This window comes from Crocuta crocuta, unplaced genomic scaffold (assembly GCF_008692635.1).
Source record: "Crocuta crocuta isolate KB4526 unplaced genomic scaffold, BGI_CrCroc_1.0 scaffold221, whole genome shotgun sequence".
Classification (NCBI taxonomy): Eukaryota; Metazoa; Chordata; class Mammalia; order Carnivora; family Hyaenidae; genus Crocuta; species Crocuta crocuta.
Genome location: NW_027528610.1, coordinates 703014 through 718649, shown reverse-complemented (window position 1 = coordinate 718649; position 15636 = coordinate 703014). Strand labels below are relative to the sequence as shown.

General features: G+C 55.8%; 1 protein-coding gene across 1 annotated transcript in view; it reads right to left on the bottom strand.

The window, feature by feature from the left end:
• CSF2RA (colony stimulating factor 2 receptor subunit alpha) overlaps window positions 1–13867 on the bottom strand; it is a 22734-nt gene extending 8867 nt beyond the window's left edge. Inside the window, exons 1-6 of the mRNA XM_077754728.1 lie at window positions 13782–13867; window positions 8317–8418; window positions 5049–5191; window positions 3884–4007; window positions 1412–1541; window positions 1154–1326 (exon numbers count right to left, since the gene is read on the bottom strand). Of these exons, the coding sequence (XP_077610854.1) occupies window positions 1154–1326; window positions 1412–1541; window positions 3884–4007; window positions 5049–5191; window positions 8317–8418; window positions 13782–13845 (736 nt within the window). The 5' untranslated portion in view covers window positions 13846–13867. The remainder of the gene's footprint in view (window positions 1–1153; window positions 1327–1411; window positions 1542–3883; window positions 4008–5048; window positions 5192–8316; window positions 8419–13781) is intronic.
• Between the last annotated feature and the right edge of the window lie 1769 nt (window positions 13868–15636).

Genomic DNA, 15636 nt, shown 5'->3' with positions numbered 1-15636 from the left:
AGGAGGAAACCCACCCAGCCCCCCGCCCATCCCCGCCCCCAGCAAAGTCACAGGAAAGCACTTCAAGTTCAAAGCCACCAATGCCAGGCTGTTTCCACGGTAACCGGCCCCCAGCCAGTTCTGCTTTTCCGCAATCGCCTGGTTCACATAACAAAAGGCACATTCAGGGCTCATCCCCCCGGGAAATTCCAAGGGTTTGGTCAGCCCGGGGGCCACGGNCCTGGTTCACATAACAAAAGGCACATTCAGGGCTCATCCCCCCGGGAAATTCCAAGGGTTTGGTCAGCCCGGGGGCCACGGACCGGGTCGGAGACCCAAAGCCTCGTGTTGAGTCACAGACTCCCGAAGTTTGCAATAAAACTGCACCTTCCAGGGTTAAATAAAAATACTAGAAACATGGGGAGGAAAGGAAAAAAGGGGGGGATCCCCTCCGAAGGAAGGTGGCCACGTCCTGGCCACGGGAGCTTTGGCGTGCTGTNAAGCCTCGTGTTGAGTCACAGACTCCCGAAGTTTGCAATAAAACTGCACCTTCCAGGGTTAAATAAAAATACTAGAAACATGGGGAGGAAAGGAAAAAAGGGGGGGATCCCCTCCGAAGGAAGGTGGCCACGTCCTGGCCACGGGAGCTTTGGCGTGCTGTCCGGAGATGCACCCCGGGGAGGGTTTGTCAATGGGGTCTCCACCCCCAAAAGGCAAGAGAAGGCTGTGGCTTCTGCAAAGGAGCCAGAATTAACCCCCACTTCCTGGTCGAATGTCCCCCCTTGGTCACGGACGGGCTTCCGTGTGTGACTGCGTGGAAATTCCCTGCGTGTCCAGGTTGTGCGGGTGCGAGGACCTGGGCTCTGGGGGTCTGGGGAAGAGCCCCCACCCCCACCCCACGGGGGAGCCCCAGCACATCTTTCCAGCTCGTGGGATTGATTCAGAGTAGACGGGCTGCTGGCACCCTTACTTGGCCACCTTCTAGAAGGAAGGACCGATAGCAACAGGTGGACTCGGGGTCTCAGGCCTCCAGAACCGGGAGGGAACACACCTCCCTTCTTCCAAACGTCCCAGTTCGCGGCCGGGGGTTCACGGCAGCCCCAGGAAAGGTAGGCAGGTTTCCAAGAAATTCAATCCGGCTCACTCCCCGCCGTGGGACGGACATTGTCCTCACCTATTTTTTTCGTGGACAGAATCGAATCGAAGAACTGGATTCCGGTGTGTCGGCTGGTACCGTTCACCAGGAAGTAGTTGTAGAAACTTAACCACGACAGGTCCTTCACGTAACACCCCACGTGGGTTCCGGAGGCTTCTATGTACTGAGGACACTCTTGTACAACTTTTTTCCTAGAAGATTGAAAGCGTTCAGAGAACCGGCCTGGCCGCGCCCACACTGTGCTTTTCCGGGGGCCCACGTGGGCCCCACACTTACTTTGAGTTTCGAATATACAAAAAATACTGCACGTCCTCAGGAGCCGCCGGACCTCTCGCCCAAGTGCAGTTCATGAAGCTCACGTTGTAGATAAAACAGGAGAAGTTTTGGGCCGCGGTGCCCTCCCCACCTGCGAAGACACGGACACAGCAATCCGTGGGAGTGTACCACGTGGCTTCACCGTCGGAATGTCTACCGCACGTTCAAAGAGTGGTTCATTCCGATCCTTCTTAAACACGTCCAAAAAATAGAAGAGGAAACACTTCCAAATTCATTTAATTTTTTGTTTAAGCTAATTGTTTATTTAGAGAGAGACAGAGGTAGGAAGGGACAGAGAAAGATGGAGAGAGAGAATGGAAGCAGGCTCTATGCTGACGCAAGGCTCAAACGCGGGAACTGTGAGGTCACGACCTGAGCCGAAATCAAGACTCAGATGCTTAACTGAGCGAGCCCCCCAGGAGCCCCCCGAATTCACTTGGTAAGGACGAGATCACCCTGAGAACAAAGTCACACAAAGACAGAAGGAACGAAAACCGCCTCCAGGTATCCTAAGAAACACAGAGGCAAAAACCGTGAACAAAATGCTGGCATGCAGATCCAACGCGCACTAAACAGATGGCATGTCATGACCGAATGGAATTTTCCCCCCCCGCAGGCAGAAGTGGTTAAATATATGCAAATCAATGAATGAGTTGCACCACGAAGAGAATGAAACCAAAAAGAAACACGTGATTGTCTCCGTCACTATAGAAAATGTCTTTGACAAAATTCAGTATCCATTCATGATAAAAAAAAAAACCAGTATCCATTCATGATAAAAAAAAAAAACTCCCGATAAAATAGGCAAAGAAAGAATTTGCCTCAACACAATAAAGGACACACATGAAAACACCATAGCGAAGAGCAACGGGAAAAAATGGAAAGCTTACCTTAGAAGGTAAGAAACAAGGCAAATGTTTGCACTCTCACCGCCTCAGTTTAAACATAGTGTGGGGACTCCTAGCCAGAGCAATTAGACAAGAAAAAGAAATAAAGGTATTCGAATTAAAAAAGAAATAAGATTATCTCTGTTTCTTCATAATATGATCATATGTGTAGAAACGCCTGAACACTAAACAAAGAAGCGAAAACACTCTCATCAGAGCCGATAAATAAATGTAATAAAGATGCTGGATACAAAATCAACAGACAAAAATCAGCCGTATTTGTATAATCTAACAGCGAGCTGTTTAGGAAGGGAATTAAGAAAATAATTCCAGGGGGCGCCTGGGGGAGCTCAGTTCGTTAAGCGTCCGACTTCGGCTCAGGTCACGATCTCACAGTTCGCGTGTTCGAGCCCCGCGTGGGGCTCTGTGCTGACAGCTCAGAGCCTGGAGCTGCTTCGGATTCTGTGTCTCCCTCTCTCTCTGACCCTCCCCTGCTCACGCTGTCTCTCTCTCTCTCTCTCTCTCTCAGAAATAAATAAAACATTAAAAAAAATTTAAGAAAAGAAAATAATTCCAGGGTGCCTGGCTGGCTCAGCTGGCAGAGCAGGTGACTGTTGACCTGGGGACTGTGAGTTTGAGCCCCTGGTTGGGTGTAGAGATGACTTAAAAATAAAAGTAATTCAACAAGCTGAATAGGGCAAAGGACCTGAACAGACACTTTCAGAAAAAGGCATAGGAACGGCCAACAGCTACATGGGAAGATATTCATCATCACTCGTCTTAAAGAAATGCAAATCGAAACCACAGCGGGCTATCGTCTCACGCCCGCTACGCGGCTCTTATGAGAGAGGCTAGAGATAAATACGGGAGGGGATGTGGAGAAAGGTGAGCCGTGGGCACTGGCTGAGGGGGTGTAAGTCAGTGCGGCCACGGGGGAAAAATTAGGAAGTTCCCCTAAATATTCAGAACAGAACTCCCGTATGACCCAGCAAGCCCACTTTGGGGTCTATACCCAAAGGAAACGAAATCTGTATCCGCAAAAGATATACGCACCCCATGGTCATTGTGGCCCGACTCACAATAGCCAACGAGCGTGTGGAAAACGACCTCAAGGGTGTCGTTGAATGGATGGATCAAGAAGGCGTGGCAAATACACAGAATGGAATAGTATTCACTTACATAAAGAAGGGAATCCTGCCGTTTGAGGCAACGTGGATGAACGTGGATGAAAACGTGAAAGGCGTTATGCTGAGTGAGTGAAGTCAGACAGGAAAGAGAAAATTGGGAGTGCCTGTCTGTGGGGTGTGAAATGGTCAAAACTCATAGAAACGGAAAAGAACGGTGGTTTCCAAAAGTCGGAGGAAGGGATCATAGCTTAATTGCAGCAATTATTTATCAATGTGTTTTTATCAAAATTTGAAGTTGTCTACCTTGAATACATACACCGCCTATGGGTCAGCAATATCTCAGTAAAGCTGGAAAAAACGGACGGGATCTACCTTGAGGCTAAGAATGTGCAGAAAGATCACCGTCATGGTTTCCCTACCTGGGTTAGTGTACACCAGTTTTTCTGTAATCAGTCCTTGGGTGGTATTGACTTTAACCATGAACGTGACTCCCCCATGGAGAGAATAATCCAGAAACTTGCAGTGACATTCTTTGTTCTTGAGCTAAAAAGATGCAACCAATCAGCGCATTAGGAAGCCCTTCTTTTCCTTCTCATCTCGGTGTTGTTTGCTGGCCCCCCGACCCCGTGAAGCCGCCACCACCCGGGTACCTTGTCTGAGTGGGCGTTGGCGTGCCAACGTGTGCGTGGGACTCGATCTGGCAGCCGGTAGTGTTGTTTAGAGGGCGGAAGAGAGGCCTTGTTTCAGGGTGGCCCTAAGTCACAGGGGTCTTGTTAAAATGCAGCTTCTGGGGGCGCCTGGGGGGCTTAGTCGGTTAAGCGTCCGACTTTCGCTTAGGTCATGACCTCGCGGTTCGTGGGTTCGAGCCCCGCGTCGGGCTCTGTGCTGACTGCCAGCTCAGGGCCTGGAGCCTGTTAGATTCTGTGACTCCCTCTCTCTCTGACCCTCCCCTGCTCACGCTGTCTCTCTCTGTCCCTCAAAACTAAATACATGTAAAAAACGATTTGTTAACGCAGATTCTGGCTGCGTGTGATGCAGGTGGCAGCGTGGGGTCTGCATTTGTCACAAAGCTCCAGGCGACGCCGATGGGCCCGAACTCTGAGCACTGACATCCGTCATCATTCTCAACGCCACGGAGATTAACACACGCTGTTCCGTGTCAATTGTGTTTTCCTGTCCTATGTCATCGCCCTCAGCCACTCACAGGCCTCACGTGTACGTTCTGCCCGGTGAGTCCGCTGCCTGTGTTCTCATCGAACACTCGGGACTGAGGCCACTTCTTCCTTGGAAGTTCCAGAAGCGTCGCGTGCCCGACTGGAAGCTAACCTTGCTGCGCTGGGTGCACCGACCCGCTGGCTCGCCTCACGAGTCCCTCCTAGGGTGGCGGAGCTTTCCCAGGGTCCCACCCAGTGTCACCCCATAGGAGCTTGGAGCTGGGCATCCTCCCCTGGGTGCCCTGCACCCTCTTTTCTTTTGGGGTGAAGACATTCTCCAAGGAGCTGCCGAGGCCCCCAGGGAATCAGGCCACCGGGCACCTCCCGGACATGGGCGAGGGCCCCGTGACGACGGTCGAGTCCCCCTTACCTGCCGTCTGATCTCTCCTTTCTCCTCGTGGATCATCACGCACTCGAGGGACGTAGTGTTTTCTGCGCAGTCCCAGCTCAGTTCCATCGTCCTGGGGTCGAACTTCATCTGAAGGCCGGGGACCCCTTCCACGGCTGGGGGATCTGAAAGATGTGCCCGCGGATTCAGAAATTACCCGCTTTCGCGTCTTCGCCCCACACCAGCTGAGCCATCCCGGGTCGTGTAAGCAAAGATCCAGGCTGGGCCACGCTGCGCCGTTCCCCGGTCCCGCCCCGAGTGGCCCCAGGGCATTGGCACGGCCTCAGAACCTGCCCCCTTGCCTGCCTTGACCTCCGTGCCTTTTCTCCGTGTGCAGGAGCCTACTGTGTATGTGAGTCAGGACCGACCGGGTGAAAACGAGCACAGACTGTTTACGGTGAGCTTCCACGCTGAGGGACTTGGTGGCCCCCGCGGCCTTTGTCACACACTCGCGGGAGGGGCGGCCGGCTTCTCAGAGGTCAGGAGGGGCCACTGGGCTGCGCCCTGCGCAGAGGCTGCGGGTCTGGGGGGCATGTGGGCGGCTCCCTGGAAGCAGGGCGCCCCCTGTGATGGGTCGGGACAGCGGGCCCGGCTTCCCCTGGTTGGTCCTGACGCGGAAGTGGTGTCAGAAGGTAGGGACGCTGTCACTCAGGGATCACGACCCGGACATTTGGGACCGGATGTTCCCGGAAGGCTGGTCCCGGAAGAGGAGGGGCTGGTCCCGGAAGGGGAGGGGCTTGTCCCGGAAGAGGAGGGGCTTGTCCCGGAAGAGGAGGGGCTTGTCCCGGAAGAGGAGGGGCTGGTCCCCAAAGATGAGGGCCTGGTCCCGGAAGATGACGGGCTGGTCCCCGAAGATGACGGGCTGGTCCCCAAAGATGAGGGGCTGCTCCTAGAAGATGAGGGGTTGGTCCCCAAAGATGAGGGGCTGGTCCCAGAAGACGAGGGGCTGGTCCTAAAGACGAGGGTCTCGTCCCCGAAGACGAGGAGCTGGTCCTGAAGATGAGGAGCTGGTCCTCAAAGATGAGAGGCTGGTCCCCAAAGATAGGGGCTGGTCCCCGAAGAGGAGGGGNGGAAGAGGAGTGGCTGGTCCTGGGAGATGAGGGTCTCGTCCCCAAAGATGAGGGGCTGGTCCTGGAAGATGATGGGCTGGTCCCCGAAGACGAGGGGCTGGTCCTGAAGATGAGGGGCTGGTCCCCAAAGATGAGTGTCTCATCCCCGAAGACGAGGGGCTGGTCCTGAAGACGAGGGACTGGTCCCCAAAGATGAGGGGCTGGTCCTGAAGACGAGGGACTGGTCCCCAAAGATGAGGGGCTGGTCCTGAAGACGAGGGACTGGTCCCCAAAGATGAGGGGCTGGTCCTGAAGACGAGGGACTGGTCCCCAAAGATGAGGGGCTGGTCCCGGAAGATGACGGGCTGGTCCTGAAGACGAGGGTCTCGTCCCCAAAGAGGAGGGGCTGGTCCCGGAAGATGACGGGCTGGTCCCCGAAGAGGAGGGGCTGGTCCCCAAAGATGATGAGCTGGTCCCCGAAGAGAAGAACTGGTCCCTGAAGAGGAGAGGCTTGTCCCAGAAGACGAGTGGCTGGTCCCGGAAGAGGAGGGTCTGGTCCCGGGAGATGAGTGTCTTGTCCACAAAGATGAGGGCCTGGTCCCCAAAGATGAGGGGCTGCTCCCAGAAGATGACGGGCTGGTCCCCAAAGATGATGAGCTGGTCCCCGAAGAGAGGAACTGGTCCCTGAAGAGGAGAGGCTTGTCCCGGAAGAGGAGGGGCTGGTCCTGGGAGATGAGGGTCTCGTCCCCAAAGATGAGGGGCTGGTACCCGAAGAGGAGGGGCTGGTCCGCAAAGATGAGGGTCTGGTCCCCGAAGAGAGGAGCTGGTCCCTGAAGAGGAGAGGCTGGTCCCCAAAGATGAGGGGCTGGTCCTGAAGACAAGGGGCTGGTCCCCAAAGATGAGGGTCTAGTCCCCAAAGACGAGGGGCTGGTCCCCAAAGATGAGGGGCTGGTCCCCTGGGCAGTTGCTGTGGGTTCGTGGGCCAGACCTCTGTCCCTATAGACGGTCTGGCCACTGTCTGTTTGTATATTGAGTCTCTCAGCCCAGGTGGTTGGTGCCGCACACCCACATCTGCCGTTATCTGGCTCCCGCCCCACTGCACACGGACCGCCTCTCTCCCAGTCTCCACGGCCTGAACCTGACTCGCTTACGTCCCGAGTTTCTTGACCCTCCTCCCTCCCAGGCACCTGCTTGTTTTCCTGCACATGTTCTCCTCCTTTTCCGGCACAGACGGTAACGGTCGTCCATCCCCAAGGCGTTTGTGGGGTTTGGTCTTGGGCTATGGGGACCCCGAAAGCTGCATATGCCGACCAAGAAAGCCTTCATGGTCAACAGACATCCGATGACACAGATACGCCGAGGGAAGCTCTCCTGCCTGGACCGAACCCGCTTGTGCCCATCCCTGGACCCCGGACTCGGAGTGAGCGGCATTCATCACACGCGACGCACATGATGAGGCCGTGCTGGACGCTGCAGACTTTGTGCAAGTCCGTGAAAATGCCCCGAGGTCCTCTGCATGGAGCGTGCGGAGACCGTGTTCACAAACCCCCTCTCTCCTTTCTCAGGCTGGCCAAGATGGATGCGTGGACCCCGTCTACACCTTCAAATCAGAGCCCCTTTTAGAACGACACACGCGAGTCCGAGTCCCGGCTCTGCCTGTCGCCAGCCACGGTCACCAGCACGTCCCCGAACGTCTCCATTTCTTGGCGTCCATTGGCACTGAATTGAGCAATAGCACGTCTGCCCTCAAGAGGTCGGTCAAAAGTCGCACAAGCCAAGTGTATTTTGAGGAAGTGTATCTCCGACCCTGGGAGTGTTCGCCGAGAACGTCCCCTGGGGAACGGTGGGGGTTCCCAGTGTCCTTACCTGGTCTCCTTACCTGCGTCTCCACACTCCAGGGACATGGCCGCTCTTCCCCAAGTCCTGACCATCCGGCGGGGTCCCCATTCCCCACGTGTCTGACCAGCACCGTTTTGTTACCCACGTCCCAGTCAGCCCCGTATATCCTAGGGACCCTCACCACTGTCCCCCCAAACCCGAGTGGATTTGTCCACTTTTATCCTTCCCTAAGTGGCGACGGGTGGCCCGATAAACAGACATGAAATGCAGTTGGACTCACATGTCAGTCAGGATGTGTCCCCAGACACAGAGGACACGGACAAGAGGTGGCTGGAAAGGGCCACACATGTTCACAGTCTTACCGTGGCGCCCCTGAGTCAGGAGTAACACGGGGTCCAGCAGCATGCAGAACAGGACGGTTGTCACCAGGGGTCCCGGGGGGTGGCCGAGAGGATGAGGAAGCCCTGGGGGAGGGGACAGGCACACTCAGGAAATCAGCTCTCACGAGGGCAGGATTCCTCAGGGGTCACTGCTGGGTGCGCAGGGTCAGCGGGTTACAACCAGCCTCAGGGGGTCCCCAGACCCAAGGGCATGTGCTGTAGCCACGACACGGGCTCCAGCCCACCCGGTGTCCGCCGAGTCCCTGGGGTAAGGTGACCACATGCTCTGGCTTCATTCCGGTCTGCAGTCTGGTGGAGAAAGTGGACGTCTCCGTGGCCAGTATAGCGTCCACCATGCTGAGATCGGGAGGTACACTCTCTCGGGATGTTATTCTGTCCACCGAGGTACCACGATGCACTCACTCTCTAGGGCTCAGGGATGAGTCCAGGATGGGCATCGATGTGATGGGCATGTTGCGCACAGAACAACAGTGGAGACAGACAATCAGGGCTGCATCCAGGCTACTGGACCCTGGGTCCACACGGTTGGCCTCCAGGACACAACTGGACCCTCTCTGACCGGGGTCTCGGTGGAGCACAGGCTCCCCAACCCTTCCCCAAGGGGATTCCAGTTCCACCTGCAGAGAATGGCCCGGGCTGTCTACCTAGTCCACACCCCGCATGACCAAGAAACCAGGAACTCACTCGCCAACTTCTCTTTTCTCCAGAATCCGCTTCCTGTGAGAGGCGGGTTGCAAAACGATACCCCCACACGGCGTGGATGGAGATTTACAGTGTCCCGTGAATCCACCTACGAATTCACACATCCGCCTTGTTTCAGGCTTCACTCATGGTTCGGATGAGTCTTGAAGCCACGGCTGATAGGTCATAGTACTTGGGAGAAAACGACACCCACTTGTATTGGTTTCTTAGTGTTCTGACTCTTTTTTTGTTCATATATTTTTCATTTTTAAATTTTTATTAAAAAATTTAATTTTTTAATTAAAAAGATTTTTTCTGTTTATTTTTGAGAGAGAGACAGAGACAGAGTATGAGTGGAGAGACAGAGACAGAGTATGAGTGGAGGAGGGACAGAGAGTGAGGGGGACACAGAATCCAAAGCAGGTTCTAGGCTCTGAGCTGTCAGCACAGAGCCCAGTCTGGGGCTTAGACTCACAAACCATGAGATCATGACCTGACCTGAAGTTGGACACTTAGCTGAGTCCCCAAGGTACCCCAAAAATATTTTTAATAGGAGTATAGTTGACACACGCTCTGACTCTGTCTTAATAATTAGAATGGATTTGGGAGGAGTAGAAAAAGAAGTGATAGGCCAGGTTTCCATTGTGGTAATATCAATTTTTGGAGGTTTCTCTCTCTTTTTTAAACTTTTTTATTTAAACTTGAGTTTTGCAACTATAGAAAAGCATATATTAAAAAAAGTCGAAAATAAAAAGTGGTAAGTGCACAGAGAGATATGGAGGAGCTTAAATTATTGACTAAGTGAAAGAAGCTAGCTTGAAAATGCTACATCCTATATGGATTCAAATTCTATCACATTCTGGAAAAAGAAAAACTATGGAGTCAGAAAAAAACTTAATAGTCGCCAGGGTTTTGGAGGGGGGCCGATGGACAGGTGGAGCATAGGTTTTTAGGGCAGTGAAACTACTCTGATATCATACTATAATGGTGGATCCGTATCATTATACATCTGTCCAAACTCAAAGAATGTCCAACACCCAGAGTTACTCTGATGTAAACCGTGGGCTTTAATCAATAATTGTGTATCAATATTGGCCCGTCGATTATAACAGCTGAGCCGCACTGATGCCGAATATTAATCATGAGGTAAACTAGGTTCAAGGGGAAACATATATAAAGGAATTCGCTGTACTTTTGACTTGAATGTTTCTGTAAACCTAAAACTGTTCTTAAAAAAACAAAGTCTAGGGGTGCCTGGGTGGCTTAGTTGGTTGGGCGTCCGACTTTCGCTTAGGTCATGATCTCACAGTTCGTGGGTTCGAGCCCCGCGTCGGGCTCTGTGCTGACTGCCAGCTCGGAGCCTGGAGCCTGTTTCAGTCTGTGACTCCCTCTCTTCTGACCCTCCCCGCTCACGCTGTCTCTCTCTCTGTCTCCTAGAAATAAATAAACTTTAAAAAATAAAAACAAAAAACAAAGTCTATTACAAACTTTTTCAACACATAAGGACAAAAGCAAAGGGCTCTGGTCACCTAAAGCCTCATGCAACAGAAAATACGTGATGCTATGTTTGGGTTTGGGGTGGGGTCTTGGGGTCTGCTCACCATCTCCCTGGTGGTAGTTTTGCTGGGGTCTTTCCTTGGCTATTGCTGTTGTCACGTGTCACGAGGGTCTTATGTCTCTAAGTATTTCTCTCCGTCTCAGCCACTTACTGCCTCCATTGTTCTTCGTGTCTTTGTGTTCCCTGTGACCTCATCCTTTTAACGCCTTATCGTTTCTGGGAGGTTCGTCTCTGTCTCTCATCACACATGATCCCGTTTTCTGTAATTTCCTTGCGTTTATAGAGTTTATGTTTTCTAAACACTCCCTGGGGGCTGACGGAACAGCCGCAAACTTCCTTCCTTCCCTCCCATTTCTCTTCCCTCCTCCTTCCATCCTTTCTATGTTCCTTCCTTCTTTACCTTCTTCGTCCTGCCTTCACGTCTTCCTTCCCTCCTTCCCTCATTCCATCTTTCTTTACTTCCCTCCCTGGGTCCCTCCTTCCTGTTTCTCATCCCTCACGGCATCCATACTTTCTACCTTCCTTCGTTCTTTCCCTCCTCCCTCCCTTCCTTCTTCTGTCGCTTCCTTCCTTTCTCCCTTCCTTCCTTCCTTCACTTCTTCCCTCCTTCCTTTTTCCCTTTTTCGTTCTTTCCTTCTCTCCTTCCTTCCCTCCATCTTTATTTTCCTCCTTTCTTTCCTCCCTCCTTCCCTTCCTTCCTTCTGCCTTCTCTTCCTTCCTTCTCTTCCTTTCCTTCCTTCCTTCCTTCCTTCCTTCCTTCCTTCCTTCCTTCTTTCTCTCTTTCTCTTTCTCTCTCTCTCTCCCTTTCTCTCTTTCTTTCTTTCTTTCTTTTTCTTTCTTTCTTTCTTTCTTTCTTTCTTTCTTTCTTTCTTTCTTTCTTTCTTTCTTTCTTTCTTTCTTTCTTTCTTTCTTTCTCTCTCTCTCTCTCTCTCTCTTTCTTTCTTTCCTCCCTTCCCTCCTTCCTTCCCTCCTCTTTCTTTCCCTGTTCCCCCCTCCCCCCTCCCTCTCAGGCATCTCCTTCACCAAGTTCCTTCCCATTTCGTCCTGTCCAGTGTCTGCCTTGCGGCCACCTCCTCCCAGCCGGCCTCTGTGCACGGGCTCTTCCTCTCCATCCAGGCCCCTCTGCAGCTCGGCTCCCACCCAAAACGAGCGTCTCCCTTCCATGCGTGGCTAATTCAGCACATTCGGTGCCTCCATTTCCAACTCTGCCCGGAGGCCCCTCCCTACGGGGCCCCCAGCCCGCTGATCCGACCCCACAGACCTCGGAGCCGTGGGGCTCCTTCCGCACGTTTGCTCACCAGCTGCCTCCTCCCCACTCACTCCGGGCAGTGACATGTGGCCTGTGTATTGAGGTCGACTGGCTTGTCCCGAAGCCCCAGCCCCTTGACCCCTGCTCTGCACCCGTTTCTCCGGCTGGAGCCCACGGATCCAGAATCCAGCCGCCTCCCCAGGCCAGGCTGCACTTCTGGCCTCAGCTTCCTGCCTCCCAGCCTCCCCGAGCCCACCCTCGACGCAGGGCACCCCAGTAGGTATAAAAAGGGAAATAAAAGCCACAGACCAGACCTGTCCCAACGTCCCTGCCTCCCACGCACCTTGCAGCCCAGAGTCATGGGGAAGTGCCTGGCTTCCTCCCTCTGCAGGGAGGCCGAAGCCTGCTGCACCTCACGCTTCCCGGCTCTTCTCGGGGGTTCTGGGAACTGAGGCGGGGGTCCACACCACACCTCAGGGGCTCCCAGGGCAAACCTGGTCTTGGTCTGGGCTGAGGCTCCCGTTTGCCTTTGCTGTTCCCGCCTCCTCTGTGCCCTGATTTTCACATCTGTGATCTGGGCTTGCACCCGAGCTGCCCTGAATCAAGAGGGAGCCGCATGATGCTACAGGGCAGGGGGCGGGGGGGGTGCATCCACCCCCATGGGCTTCTTGACTCCATTTCCCCCTCCTTTGGGGCTGCGCACGCAGCAGGTGCCTGGGGACCCACAGCCCTTCCCCGTGCGTTGATCGAATGCCCTGAGTTACTGCACAGAAACCCCCCTGGGCCTGACAGGTTCCCCATTCGGCTTCCCCCGCTCTGAGCCCTGCCTGCTTCTTCTTGCTCATCGTGATGGAGCAAAGTCATCCACTTCTGTAAACTGGACTTTAAAAAAAAATCCCAGAGCCAGTGACCGGGGTATCATGTACCCACAGGCCGGTGGGCATGGGGACCGGCGGCTGAGCTGCTGCCTTAATTAGACGGTGAGTCACACCCGGGGGCTTTTGGCCAAGGATGTTGCCAAACCCGCGGAGGGTATTTCGGGCAAAGCATGAAGTAAGTTGCGCCGTGATTTCTCCGGCTCCCGGGTGTGCACAGCATAGGCCGCCTTCCACCTGCGTCCCCGTCTTCCCCGCTCACGCCCGGCCCCGGGGGCACTTCCCACCAGCCTCACAGGGCACACGACACCCAGGGAGCCTCGGCTTCATCGAATTTCTCTTTGCCTTGACTGTTTAAAAAGAGGCAAAACGCACATGGTATAAAATTCTCCCTTTTCCAGGCTCGGGGGCGACGTTCGGGCATCATCTCCACCTGAACCAGGAGGTGCTGGAGCCTCCAAGGGGGACCCCGTCCCCGCGAGGCCATGGTCCTTCCTATCTGCCTGTGTGTGCGGACACGCCGCGGCTGCGTGTTTGGGGCGAATGCAGACCCGACAGCCCCGCCCTCTGTGCGTTCCCTGCCGACCACTTTCCCTTCTCCTTTCACTTTGCACCAGACCCGGTTTCTTCCCCTTTGCGGGAACCTGCGCTGCGCATGCAGGCGGCTGCATCTGGGCGAGGAGGTCACGCTGCTGACCCGGGCGAGCCCTGCATGGGCTCCGCTGTGCACCCCCAGGCCGCCGGCCACGGACGCTGTCTGTCACCGAGCTCCGGCAACCCAGGGACGCCTGTCACCCAGGGGCCCCCCAGCCGCCACTCGCAAACGCATCCCAGCCTCCGGAGTACGTGCAAAGTGGCCCCCGCGTGCACCTCGGGCCCAGCCTGGTCCCCGTGCGATGTGGCTGATCCGACCTTCCGACCCCGGGAGCCCTAGGAACTTCCCCACGTCTGTGTGCACACGACCGTCTGCAGACCCCCATCCCGCACCCCGATGCTCGAGGACCCGCGGCGGGAGCGGCCGCAGGGCAGCTTTGAGGCCCGCACTGGACGGGCCCCTCCTTACCCCAGGGCGGCAGCCTCCGCTCCGGCCATCTGCTCTGTGTCCCGGCTCCCCGGCGCTCCGCCATCTGGCCGCTGGCCGCCGACGCTGTGTGCGGCGTCGAAAGTGGGAACAGTGATTGCACTGCAGGGACATTTCAGCCCGAGACTTCCCGTTTCTGCTCAGCACCCGCCCCCTTCCTGTGCTGTGGTCTCATTCCACGCAGTGAGGACACCTGTCAGCGGTCGGGGGTCCTGGGCCTGTGGGCTCTGGGGGGTGACACGCTCCCGGTCCCCCAGGAGCCCCTCCCGCTCAGCATCCACCCGGACGCGCTCGCCCTCCGAGCTGGCGCTGGCTGACGAGCGTCCCTCTGCTCAGGCCGCGGGTCCTTCCCTGGCCGGCTCTCTGACACCCAGTGCCTCCGAGCTTCACAGGGTCGTGGGTTCGAGCCCCCCAGAGCGGGTGGGAAGCGGGGGTGCAGCTCACGGCGGGGCCAGAGGGAAAGGCCACGGGGACTGGACTCACGCACACGGCCCTGCGTGTCCCCAAGGAGGGGCCTTGGGGGGGTCATCTGGACCCCGAGGAGTGGAGGCGTCGTGTCCGCGAAGAGATGGATGGATGGGGGCAGACGCGTGGGGGGAGTGGCCGGCTCTGCGCAGCTGCCTCTCTCGACGATGATCCCAAGGTGACCCTCGGGTGACCCTCCCTCGTTAGCAGTGGGAAGAGCAGGGGACGGACACGGGCGGCTCGCACACCGGCCACGAGTCACGGTGAGCATCATCGGATGCTGGGCTGCAGGGCGGGGGGGCCCAGGCTCGCGCCCCTTCCTTGGCGAAGGGCGTGGGGAGGAAGAGAGGCCGGTTCAAGCGGCTCCTTGGTGGAAACAGGATGTGGAGTCTCGGCCGTGAGGGCTCAGAACCAAGGGAGAAGTTTGAACTCAAACTGAGTTTGAGTCTGACTTCCTTTCCCGCTGGGAGCGACGTTCCGGATCTTTCCACCGTGTGTCTCCGGAGCTTGAACGAGCTCACAACACACATCCACGGGGAAGACTCAACTCAGCCGGCCTGGCTTGTGCCCACGCTCACCTCGGCCACTGCTGGAAAGTCAGCCACGACCCTGGAAACGTCCAGCCTCCCACGCGGGTCTCTCTGTGGCCGTTTCCCCAACGCAGGGTTCATGTCACGACCTGGTTTGGGACATGGGTTCGGGCCTTGCCCTTCGTAGGGGCCGCTGACTGTCGCAGGTGGGCCGTGGGGACCCTCCACGGACGTGACTGACCCCAGTAAAACGCCCGGACGCCAAGGCGAGCTGAGCGTTCCCGGCTGGCCATACTTCATGCACGTGGCCACACGTGGCTGCCGGACCACGTAAGAACCATCCACGTGTCCCTGGAGACCTGGAACCTGGGAACTCACACCTCATCTCTGGGACTCTGAGCCGCGCACCTGTGGGTTTCGCTGGTTTCCGTCTGTATCCCTGTGTTGTATTAAAGCAGAGCCAGAGCACAAGAGCTTTGTAGACTTTTCTGCGAGTCGTGCGGAATCGTCGAAGCCAATACGGTTTCAGGGCCAGGACACCTCTCCCCTGCCACGAAGGCCGCCGTGTCTGGCTGAGCGTGACACACACAGAAGAAGCTGAATAACTATTGGTCTGAAGGAATGACAGCACGACGCTTCCTGGGACCCCTTGATTGCCTCTTTTCTTCAACGGCTTCTGCCTCCGTCTTTCTAGATTTGCTCCAAGTTCCCATTGGGATGTGGGAAGGTGGGAGGAGGCCCAGGGGGCCCAGCCTGGCTCGGGGTGGCTTCCAAGGGTCCCGTGGGACTGCCTGGGGAGACCACAGAGGTCGAGAAGGGAGGCCGGAGACCAGGGTCCTCCA